We start from the raw sequence: 11,998 nt of genomic DNA on the forward strand, positions 1-11,998 counted from the left end.
TTTGTACACCTTTTTAACAGTTTCCATTGCAGTACCATCCTCATCATCACTAACCCTCTGCTGAAACTGCAACTGTCAAAATGGTTCTTTATGTGTTTTATTTGTTTTCTGGCCTGTTGATCAGTTCCAACACACTCCCTCAGAAACAGCCACTCAACTCCCATTCCTTTCCCATCTCATTGGGCGTTTATACATGTGGTCTAGGGGGAGGGGGAGGAGCTTTAGTTAAAATGCCCCTACTGCAATTTTTAAGGATGGGGACACTGGTACATGACACGCTGGAGTCTGGAGTGCAATAATTACCACGCTCCAGCAGACTCGATTAATCAAGCCTGCTTCAACGTTCTGTAATTACAGTGCATCAACTCATGTATAAGTGCCAATTGATTTTATGATATTTTGCAACTAAGTTCCAGCACCTAGGAAGTAGTGTGACTTTTTCTAATCTGCTCATTTAGAACTTTTATAGGAAGAATTGCATAGAGTTTTTGGTCATCTTTTGTTTCTTTGTGTTAGCACTGTAAGTCTACTAACCTCTCTGTCTCTTTAAATCAGTGTCCTCAGCTGGATCATCTTTGAGAGGTATTGACATCTTTAACAAGACTGACATAAATCAGCAAACATACAAGATTCTTATATAGCTGCTATGGCACACTGATGCAGCTGAAAGGATGGAGAGAGAGAAAGGTGCTTTAGGACAGGGAGTTGAAAAGAGAGCGTGTTTAAGAAGAGGCATGAGAATATAACGAAGCTCCTCAAGCAGCAGACATCCTCCAAAAAGTTGTGGAACCTCATGCCCCATGGCCCATCTACTTCGTCCTATGGAAATACCATTTGCAAGGAACTGAACACCCTGTCCAACCCAGAGAGGGCAGTACCACCATCCTCAACCATACTTCCAAGATAGAACTGCAAGAACTGTAGGCAAACTTGGAGTCCTCTCCCTGAGAACTACATGTTTACTACAGTAGTCTTTAAGCCATGCACTACTAAGTTTTACTGTTCTCAGTATTTAAATGCCACTTAAATGGGTTTTACTATCATATATGGTCTGCTGAAATGTTTTTGCATGATGTTTGATTTGTTTGCACTGAATGAAAACACTGAACGAATCTTGCTCATTACACAAATAAAATCTTTATTTAATTGTTAAATTTCTTTCTCGGTTCAAAACTCATAGCCAATAAAATGGAAGCGCTAAATGACCACCCCACTCAGCCTTTTAAAAAGGCAAAACTGCCTTTAAAAAAAAAAAAAGTGTGGTCATACTTCTGGACACATCACTGCAATATTTTCTTAAGCCTTTACTCAGCTGAACAGTGGGCTATAGATAATTCCCTTGTATCTATCTAGCTGTTTGAATTCAGCAATCTATCCACCTCTACCTACCATCCTGTTGACAAGGCTGCCCCTTTTGCTTAGCAAATAGTAGGCAGCTTACAGCAGTCAGCAACAATAATGGGGAAGTTTGGCTTGGTATTCCTGGCAGCTTTTCTAATGTCCAAAAGCACATTTGACAGTCATTGTACACCTGTGTAACATCAGCTCTTCCAGATTGCCTGTATATGCCTTTGAGCCATGGGAGCAGTGAGTATACTATGTCCCCAAAAGGAGTTATTGACATTTCAACTGTGGCAATAGGATTGTGATATATAGGGTAGATTGTCCCTTCTTGAAGCTTCTGGGACAGGCTTGTGTTCCTGAATATACAAAGGTTATGTACTTTCCCTCATCAGCCAGCATTAATGTCTTGGCTACTCTGTGATCTCAGTGTCTGCATAACTAGAGAAAAAGTATCCCCTCTCCATAATGCACAATTTGGAATGTACATCCTTTCTATTTTCTTCTCCTGGTTTGGGAAGCCCATTGCTTTCTGTTGTTTCCTGCAACTTATCTAAAGTCATGACCCCTCTGTAGGAGAACATAGTTAATGGTTCTGTACACATTAATGACCCAGGCTGACTTTCCACTGATTAATATGTCTGGTATTACAACCTTCCATGCTGATCTCCACCTGCTTTCTCGCAGTGAGAATAGGTTTTATTCTTGTACCTTTGCACTGAAGAAGTAGTGCAAGTTTGGAATGCAACTTCAGAAACATGGCCTTCCATGTTCAGAAGTTTTGTAGCCAGTGCAGTTCGTCAGATCTTCAGCACAGTGCAATCCTGATTCAGAACTAGTTTCTGAAGCCCAGAAATGACTGTTCAGGTCCATGAACAGCTGTGAAGTCACCTGTGACTTTCTGTGTACTCTGCTAGCATTGATTGTTTGACCTCAGATATTTCTGAAGCATCTTCATTGCACAAAACCGTGCTATTTAAATTACAGCAGTATAGAAGAAACATACAACCTGTTCATGGGTCTTTCAGGCAGTCCCGTAGCCTCTTTAGTTCCAGATTGATGGTGGGGCTAGAAGCATGAAGAATTATGAAACTTTAAGCTGTGGAAACTAAATGTATCACATAGAAAAAATGGACTTGTAAAACGTTGGCACTGGATGCCAGAATTCCTTTGTTATAACATCAACATCTGATAATGCATTGCATCAGAAAGTGGTGCTGGGTGCCACTGCATAATATATTTCACTTATGGATTGTGTAGCTGCCAAAGGCTGTTCACACTCCCTGCAGTGCAGTAGTCAGCTGCTGCCCCCAACAAAACTTTCTAGGGTCCACATGGCCTTAGGACAAAGCCTCTAAGGGTGTAAAGTGGTTGGGGAGATGAAATGCAAGCTGCTCACACATTCCATCTGTACACACATTGAGTAACAAGGAACTTTGCGCCCTGAGTAGTGGCAGTAGTAGCAGCCTCCCTTCTTGCGCCCCCTCCAAATTGACACCTGAAGCTCATGCCCTGCTTGCCCATATCTCTGAATGCTACTGCCAACCAGGGCTGCTGTATGGTCTTCCAACCTTCTGGTAAAGACAGTGACTACAAAATAGGGATCTTTCTTCATTTTATGAAGTTTGCTTCAGCAGACCACTTGAGTAATTACAAACACTTTTCATTTTTAAATGGAAGATTGACCATTTCTTCTCACCATTTAATGAAGATGACTTGATTACTTGGGCCAGATTCCAAATTGGGTAATTATAGTCTGCCTATTTAAAATTCCCCTTATTGTGACAAGTAGAATGATGCAGTTGTTTTGCTGGTAGCTGTGGAAACAGTTCCTAGATTTCTTTCCACATGTGGGTATGTTTCAATAATGGACCATGTAGTTTCTAAATATAGTACCTTACTTTTAAAATAGCTTAGGGATTCATCTGAATAAAAATGTAGTTCATAAATTAAGCTTTCTTCATTAATTATTACTCTGCAGCCTAGAGCATAAAGTTGCATATGTCGCTTCTTTCTCGCATAGAAAATGTTTACATCCTTCTGAACTATTAATGCACTGTCTAACCTTGTGAAAGGTGCAGGCTTTTTCAGATGTGTTCTGACTTATCTCAGTTATCGACACTGTCCATCTCAGCAGATTTTAGAATTGATTTATGCACTCATAGGAGTTTCAAGAACTTAAAACCTGTATAAGTGAACTGGTATTGGAGAGGGCTTCCCTAGATTCATTTTTAATGCTTTATTTTCTTTACAGAAATACCACAGATGAGACCAAAGCCCCACTACATAATGATAAAGAAAGATGCGGAAACCAATGAAGCAATATATTGCACAAAAGAACCTTTCCTTAAGGCTCGTGTTATTGTCATTCGATGGTTGGTGTCTTTCTGGCTTGAGCCAAAACCTCATGCTGGACCTCATATTCCTGGAGTGGAAGGTGAAAATGTGCCAAAGAATATTCAGGTATCACTAAACATACATTTCAAGTGGTTTTTATACATTTTGAAGTTGGCTGATTGATTTATTGAAATCTCAATGCTGAGATATTTAACCAACATAAGGTCCTTTTATAACTTTAACTAACAAAAGACGAGAGATTTAGGAGAGTCTCCAGACCTGAATCCAATTTCGAAGGGTGTGCTTAATATTTAAATATTGTTTTGTTTTTGTACCAGAGTGAAAACATAAAATGTTACTTCCATTTATGTTAATAAAAAAACTGCTTAGAACAGTACATTTTTGGTGAATTGCTAGAATACGTTTAGGCCAGGAGCTGACATTACATTTTTCCCAGGACCAGTTGTACCTGTGTTTGTCCCGAAAGAAAAACGTCCTGAAATTTGGCATGTGCACACTTCACTTTTTCAGCCAGGGTTTAATGAGTGGCTGAATGCACTGCCACTTTTCTGCCACTGATTCAATGATTTCGTCCCAGGACAACTATTCAGATGTACTTTGCAGGACAAAATGTTTTAGCACTCCTTATCCCATGAACTTTTTTAGGGTTTGTCCCAGGATAACAGACATGAACATTTGAACCAATCATACTTTATCCTGGGAGAAAATTTTCTTCTGGAATAGATACAACACCTGTTCATAGCCCTACAGGAGTGGTTCACAGCCTTTTTGGACTCGGCACCTATCCATATCTGCTGTGAACTGAGCAGCACCCAATGCCAAAAAAAAATTACATATTATAGTGTAAGCACCCAAGTGGGGGTGGGGGGGATCAGCAAGGCAGGGACAAGTCTGAGCCTGTACTTACCTGCTTATCTCCTCACACTTTGCCTATGTCCTCATAACTTCACATCACCCTTCAAAGGATCTGGTTGTACTGAAATCACTGCCTTACAGTAACAAGTTTCACTTGTGTAGTGTAATGCTCTTAATTTAATTTAGTACCCAGTCCAGGAATTCAGTTTCCATTTGATTTTAGTGGGACTGTGCACAAAAGTGTGCAAGATCAGGTCTTTTGTGATATCTCGGAAAACTCCAATAAATAACTGTCACATTAAAAATTAGCAAATTGAAGGACCCACAGATTTGAATAGAAGTCTGTTCTAACTAGATAATAACCTGACTTCCTTTCAATCTGAAATCTAGTCTTTAATGGGTTTCATGGTTACAGTTTTCCTGTATTTGTTACTGCAAGGTTGTCACACTCATCAGGCCCTGTGGGCTGAATTTATGGCATGGGGCTGGTCCTTTAGGCCATATCAGGCCCACGCACTAGCCCTGCACATCAGATGCAGCTCATGGAATGAGCCATGTGCTAGGGTTCATATCAAGACCCACGGCTGGATGATAGGGTTCCACAGGCCAGATCTTTGAATTACTAGATAAGGGAAGTTTTGATGTCTAGTATGGGTATAATGACATGACAAATGTATTATGACAGGCACCTTCAAATACACTACAGAGCTTTGGATACGTACCTTTTCAAGCAGAAGCCGTGTAGCTGTGTTGGCAGCGTGCTACCAGCAGATTAATTAGTACTCCTAATTAGTATGATACTTAGCCTTCTTCATAAGGTAGTACAGACAGGCTTCACTGTTTGGGATGGTGGTTCAAAGAGCAGTATGGCATGGTAAGCTTGCGGTTGTAGCCATGCTGTATTTCTTAGTTTGTTTGTGGAATTTGTTCTGTGTTTTAACAATTGTCTTATATTGCTGGAATTAATTTTACTTTTTGTTTTTCATTTTGCTTTCAGAGAGCAGCTGCTAGCATGGCTTCAAGGGAAGACAGCAAAAATGACAATGGTGATAGACAAGATAGAAATGCAGAACCAGAACAATCTCATTCTAATACTAGCACCCTGACAGAAAGAGAGCCAAGTTCCTCTAGCCTCTGCAGTATGGATGAAGAACACCTAACTGATATTGAAATAGTCCGTAAAGTCTTTTCTTCTAAAAGAAATAATGTTAACTTTCTTATTGAGATATTTCGACAGGTAAATAACCCATCAGTGCATGTTTTTGTTTAAGTATAACTCTAATCCCATTACAGCTTTAAATTCATTCTGTGCTGAGCAGCACACTTTTCAATGCAACAAAATATTTTATTGTCCTTTTCACTATTTATATTGAATTTATATTTAGGAATGTGGAAAAATTGTTGCTTTAGATTAGTAAAGTTTGACATCTCTCTTTTTACCTCTTTCATGCCTTCATGAATTCAAAAGGAAAAAATACTTTATAATAATGAATATAAAAATCTTTGTTTCTGCTTCCTGGATTTGTTATAATTCCAGGAACATTTAACTTTAAGTGTAATTTTGACAGAATACGTTGGTCTGTTGTAGCAATATGCATGTGTGACGTTAACCTTTAACTGTGGATGAACAGGGTTAAAAGTTGGAGTGATTTTTGCAGGGGTTTTGCTACATTTGTATCACTACAGGTTGGTGCTATACTGAATTGTTACAGTGTGCATGGTCTGTAGCAGCGGGCAACAGCTTCCCCCCAGCAATTTGAAACCACTCCAAGTGATCATTTGTCCATGTTCTTTATTAACACAGTGGTGACGTAGTGTTACTTCCTGAAGTGGATGGTATCTTTCAGCAAGCTGACTTCCGAATGTACTTTTTTTTCAAGGCTGTAAATCTGAAGAAAAGGTTTTACTTTCAGTTCTGCAACTCTTAGAATTTCATTTTAATGACAGTAGAACAAATGCTTATTTGTTATATTATTTGAATTGATGATTAAGAACCCTATTACCCACTACTCTTACAATTTCTACACAGAGAATGGGATGCAGCAGAATCTCCTGTTCAGCTTTTTCTTTCTTCTGATGAGGGTTTGTGATAAGGCTTTTTTTTATAGATCCTCACCCTGCTAGCCTTTTCTGAGATGCTTCAAATGTGTCTTTTGTAGCATATTGATATAATATAGCAATAGATATATCTGTAATTGTTTGCTACTAGCATTAGAGTGAGGATTGAGCAGTTTGGTTCTAACTTGTCTCCCAATAGTAAAATTGTGTGATTTTTTTTGCTTTTGTTTGGGTTTTTTCCTACTAGGCATTTTTGTTGCCTATTTGTGAAGCAGCTGCCATGAGGAAAGTGGTGAAAGTATACCAGGAGTGGATACAACAGGAAGATAAACCTTTATTTATGAAAGAACCTGAAGAAATAATGCAGTCTACAAATATAGATTGTGATGAAAATGTTGCAGAGCATAATTCAGTAGAGACCGCAAAAGAGAGAGAGGAGGTAAAAAAAAAAAAAAAAACCAAAAAAAAAAAAAAAAAAAAAACACTTTAAAGTTTAAAAGACTTTTTTTTAAAGTTCCCAAACCCTTTTAAAACAGGCACTTCATTTAGCAGTCTGGTTGTCTAGAGATTAAGGACAATCAATGAAAGGAATCATTGAAATACACTTCTATGCCTTTTTATAATTTTTATCCTCAAGTGTGACTAAATAGAGCCACAGCATATCATAGTGGCTGTGGTGCTATTTCTTTCAGTCCGTGCCATCACCTCACATTTTTGTCCCATTTAGGTTGGTTATGCATTATTGTAGGCAAAAAGGGCTAGTTTTATAACTGATTTTTAGGGGCAGAAACTAATTTAAAACAGGGCTGTTCTGTAGTTTTCTTATTTCATATTTAACTTTAAGTGTGAGAGTTTTCACAAGTAGAAATGCAGGTTAAGCCCCCAGATTCCATGTATTTCTGCACCCCCTCCCAAGCAGAAGTTGGGCATTTAATTTCTCCTGTACCTTTTGAAAATCTAACCCTAGCTCTCTGGTTAGAATGGTGGAACTTGTTTTGACAGCGCATATATATTCTGATAGAATTTGACACTGTACTCATCCACCCATCACAAGCTTCCTAAAAGAAAATTCCCTAGTCTGGGAGTTTATATGCATTTTTTAACTGAAGGTGTTCAGAACCTCAGTCACTTATGCTTTGTAGACTTTATAGTGAGCGGTACCTGCACAACCTTTATGAAACCCCTCATTGTTCGTCATGCTCCAGGTTCTGAGACTGAGCCTATTGGTTAACATAGCAGGCATTTAGGACAGTTGGTGTGGCCATCTACAGTGTACATTGCCTAGTCATATGAGAGGCAGAGTGAGGAGAAAAATGATGCCTCATTCAACGTGTGTTAAGTCAGATGGTACAGACCCAAATGTAAACTGTTTTCCCAAAAGAATAAAGAAAAACAGAATGGGGAGAACTATAAAAACTGGATCAAAACAATAACTAAAATCAAGAAAGAATAGTTTACAGAAAACAATACATTTAGTGCCAGAGCTGTATTCTAGTGCAAACAGCAGAAGTCTGTCTCAAGTCAAAGGCAGTTGAGAGGAATTAAGTAGAAGTGCATGCTACTTTTATATCCTTTGTGCAAAGCACAAGCAAGGACAAGGACTTATCAGCCAATGAGGACAAGCCAAGTATGAGCCAACAGTGTACTCTTGTTTCATAAAAAGTCAACAGTATAGTGGGTTGTCTTAACATGAGTGTCACTTGTGAATCAAGGGAAATGATTCTTTTAGTCTGTTCGGCACTTGTGAGGCCTCACTTGGAGTACTGTATCCGGTTTTGGGCCCCAGGGTTCAAGAAAGATGTAGATACACTGGAAAGAGGCCAGCAGAGAGTGACACAATTTATTAGATGCCTGGGAAGCCTGACTTATAATGGAAGGCTGAAAGATCTAGGGTTATTTAGTCTAGAGAAGAGCAGACTGAGTGGGGATTTAATTATTGCCCTTCAGGTATTTGAAGATTGATATAGAGGGGATGGAAATAGACTATTCTCTATGGTCACAGGAGACTAGACTAGAATCAATGACCTCAAGTTGCAGCAGAGGAAATTTAGTTTAGAGATTAGGAGGAACTTTCTCATTATGAGGTTGGTCAAGCATTGGAATAGACTGCCAAGACAAGCTGTGGAATCTCCATACCTGGACATTTTCAAGAGCAGGTTAGATAAATATTTGGCTGGGATGTCTTAGTCAGTGAGTTCCTGTCCTGCACAGAGGGGCCGCATTAGGTGGCCTGGCATTCCCCCCCCCCCCCCCCTTCTCAGGCAACATCACTGAAGGGGCAGCAGCCAGGAACATTTTGGGCATTTATACACATGCTCCAGGAGGGGGGGGCAGAGGGGGGTGCTTTAATTAGAGTGGCACTGAGCGCCACTCTAATTTAAAGCACCTGGAGCATCATGTATCAGCATCCCCATGCTGAAAAATGGTGGTGGGGGCACTTCAACTAAAGCTTGTTCAATGAACTTTAGTTAAAGTGCCCCTGCTGCCATTTTTCAGTGTGAGTACACTGATACATGTGATTCTGGAGTCTGCTGGAGCACAGTAATTACCATGTTCCAGCAGATTTGATTAATTGAGTCTGCTCTGATGCACTGTAATTACAGCACATTGGAGCAACCATGCCTATAGGTGCCAGAGGCAAGTAAGAATTCCACCCTCTGCCCTCTTACCCTCCTTGCCAGGTGGCACTTCCCATCCATCACTGCCATTGTCTCCGACTGTTCTGGGGGTACAGACAGGATAAAGGCCAAGAACCTCCAGACCCACTTCTGCCTACTCCAGCTGGGCTCTACGCAAAGCTGGGATTAGCCAGTAAGAGCAGTAACAGCAGACATGTCTCTTCTCCCTTCTCAGTCCCCTGAGTGTTCCCTGACAGCCAGAGAGCAGGTGCAGGGGAAGGTGAGCCTGGCTCCATATGCAGCCTGGCTGGAGCAGGGAGGAATGGCTTTGGAGCTCCACTATCCCACCTTGCTGCTGGCAGTGTTGGCAAAGGGGAGAGGAAGGGAGAGAATGTACCACTAAGCAAGGGAGGGAGGGAAGATTCTTACCTGTTTGAGGGACTTTAAAAATTAAAGTTCCTCAATGCTGCTCCAGTGGTGCAATCTGCCTGGTGTGATGGGGAGAGGTGGGGAGCCCAGGGTGCAACCACCCCTGCAGTGCAAGTCACCTCCCCTTTCCAAAATTCTGGATCTGTTCATGTGCTAAGGTCAGAACATTCTGAGTTATAAGTGCCTGAGATATATATATGCATTAACAGTGGAATGTGCCTGTGGGCAATACTTGAAGAAATTACAAGTTTTTTTCAGTAACTAGCCACACTGTTGAAAGATGGTTGAAGTTGATCTGTTCTATTTTAATTCCATTCAGTGTAAATGTAAGCATAGTAGCATTTATATTGGAAAAATATTGTTGCATATCTTGGAGGCAGTGTGAGGCGCACAGGCTGAAGGCTAGATGCTCCAAAGCCAAGTCCTGTACCACTTAAGCCAATGGCAAAAACTCCTATTTACTTTAGTCAGAACAGGATCAGGTAGGTCCTTAATGATTTAAAATATGCACTAGTTGCATATTAATATGGTACCTGGTGTGGCTTTTAGCATATGGTCTTCAATGTAAGTTAATTTTAAACTTTTTAGTGTTTGCTGTACAGATGTTAACAGTCTTCTTTCCTTTCAAATCATATTGATCATTCTACTGATCAAGCTATCTTGTCGTCTTCAGTTTTTTTCTCTGTTATCTATTCCTGGGAGTATTGTATTCTCTAATTTCACAGCCCTGCAGACTGTTTTTAGGCCTAGAAGTGCCTGCTTTTTCTACAGACCTGAAGAAAAATGCACTGCCTACAAAAACTCTCTAAGCCTATCCCAGCTATGCAGCTGGTCCAATATAGGATACTAACCACAAAAATTCTTTTTTCTCACAAACTTTAAATATATATTTTCAAAAATTAATTTAAGGGGTGACTTGCTGAATTTATAAATTCTCCATATGAAAAACAGTTCCAAAAGATGATGAGGAAAAGTAGTAAACAAAAACTGAGGGAAAGTTTTTCTCCAAATACTTTAAATATTTACATTTGAGCCAGCCTGCACTTTCAGTAGTCATTTTCAGTTCTTTCTTTAAAAAATAAAATAAACAAAAAGCCTACCAAAAACAAAGCTTGTGTAATTTTTATTTGCACTTGTTTCTCTATGGGAGTTTAAGAAACACTTTTTATGCTTCAGGAAAAAACGACAAATTCTAGTCACATCCAGAATTCAAGTTGGACAAGAAATGGCTGCTATCAAAATAAAATATCCGAAGTAGATATTGAAGAGCAAAGTGTACGAGCGGGAATGCAGTCAGTATTGCAGGTATGGAATGCACTTATTTCATAATTTTATATTCTTACTTTAAAGCATTTTTTCTTTAACATTGCTTAAATAAAAGTATTAAAGGAATACAACAGAATTATGTTACAGAATGAGTCGCCAGATTTTCCATAACATTGTAGATTTGCTAGATTGGTTGCAGATTTGATTAGTAACGTATGGAGAGTAACTTTATCTCTAGACCAGTGGTCTCCAACCTTTTTATGGTGAAGATCACTTTTTATAAGTAAAGGGCACCCCAGAATCTACCACGCCTTCCCCCTGCCTCCCGGACAAGCCGCCCAGGCTCTGATCCCACTCACCCAGCCTGGCCCGGGCGGCAGGGGGCATGGCTCAGCCTAGCTGCATGCGTCCTGCCACGGAGCCTCTGATGGACTGAGATTGGCTGTCAGAGATTCCACAATGGACCAGTCAGTCGAGATAGACTGGTTGGTGACCACTGCTCTAGACCAAGCACATGCGGTAGCATAATACCGAGTCAGAGAGAAACACTTAAGAGCATATTTCCTTATTTTTAACCATAGCTATTAACACTTTATTTACATTTTAATTTCAGTGTTTTATGAAATACAAGGACTGTAGGATTTTGGATGGCTACTTTTAATAAGAAATAGCTTGTATAACACTATTCCTTCAATGGAATCGAAGGATGAGGAAGTAGAATGATTGTGGGTTAGGTTACATGGGGGGCAAGGAGAAAGGGATTTGGTGGTAGGGGTCTGCTACAGACCCCCACACCAAGGGGAAGAACTAGATTCGGGGCTCCTGAGGCAGCTCTCGGAGACCATAAAAGCTAAGGAGGCGGTAGTCATGGGGGACCTAAACTACCCAGACATCTGCTGGGAGATGCAGACAGCAAAGTCCCACCATTCACGCAGGTTTCTAACCTGTGTACAGGACCTCCACCTGACACAGGAGGTACACGGTCCCACTAGGGGGAATGCCTTACTGGATATGGTATTGGCAACAGGGGATGACATGGTAGGGGACCTACAGATCGGTAGCCATCTGGGGGA

At 40.3% G+C, this 11,998-nt stretch overlaps 1 protein-coding gene across 4 annotated transcripts in view; it reads left to right on the plus strand.

Moving 5' to 3' along the window:
- RALGAPA1 (Ral GTPase activating protein catalytic alpha subunit 1) overlaps positions 1–11,998 on the plus strand; it is a 163,853-nt gene that overhangs the window by 7,685 nt on the left and 144,170 nt on the right. For all 4 annotated transcript variants that reach the window (XR_003093553.1, XM_025201507.1, XM_025201517.1 and 1 more), the window contains exons 6-9: positions 3,596–3,804; positions 5,552–5,791; positions 6,860–7,051; positions 10,836–10,964. Coding sequence is in view for 3 of the 4 variants with exons in the window: in XM_025201507.1 (XP_025057292.1) it covers positions 3,596–3,804; positions 5,552–5,791; positions 6,860–7,051; positions 10,836–10,964 (770 nt within the window). In the remaining variant the exon portion in view is untranslated. The remainder of the gene's footprint in view (positions 1–3,595; positions 3,805–5,551; positions 5,792–6,859; positions 7,052–10,835; positions 10,965–11,998) is intronic.

This window comes from Alligator sinensis, unplaced genomic scaffold (assembly GCF_000455745.1).
Source record: "Alligator sinensis unplaced genomic scaffold, ASM45574v1 scaffold280_1, whole genome shotgun sequence".
Lineage (NCBI taxonomy): Eukaryota > Metazoa > Chordata > Crocodylia > Alligatoridae > Alligator > Alligator sinensis.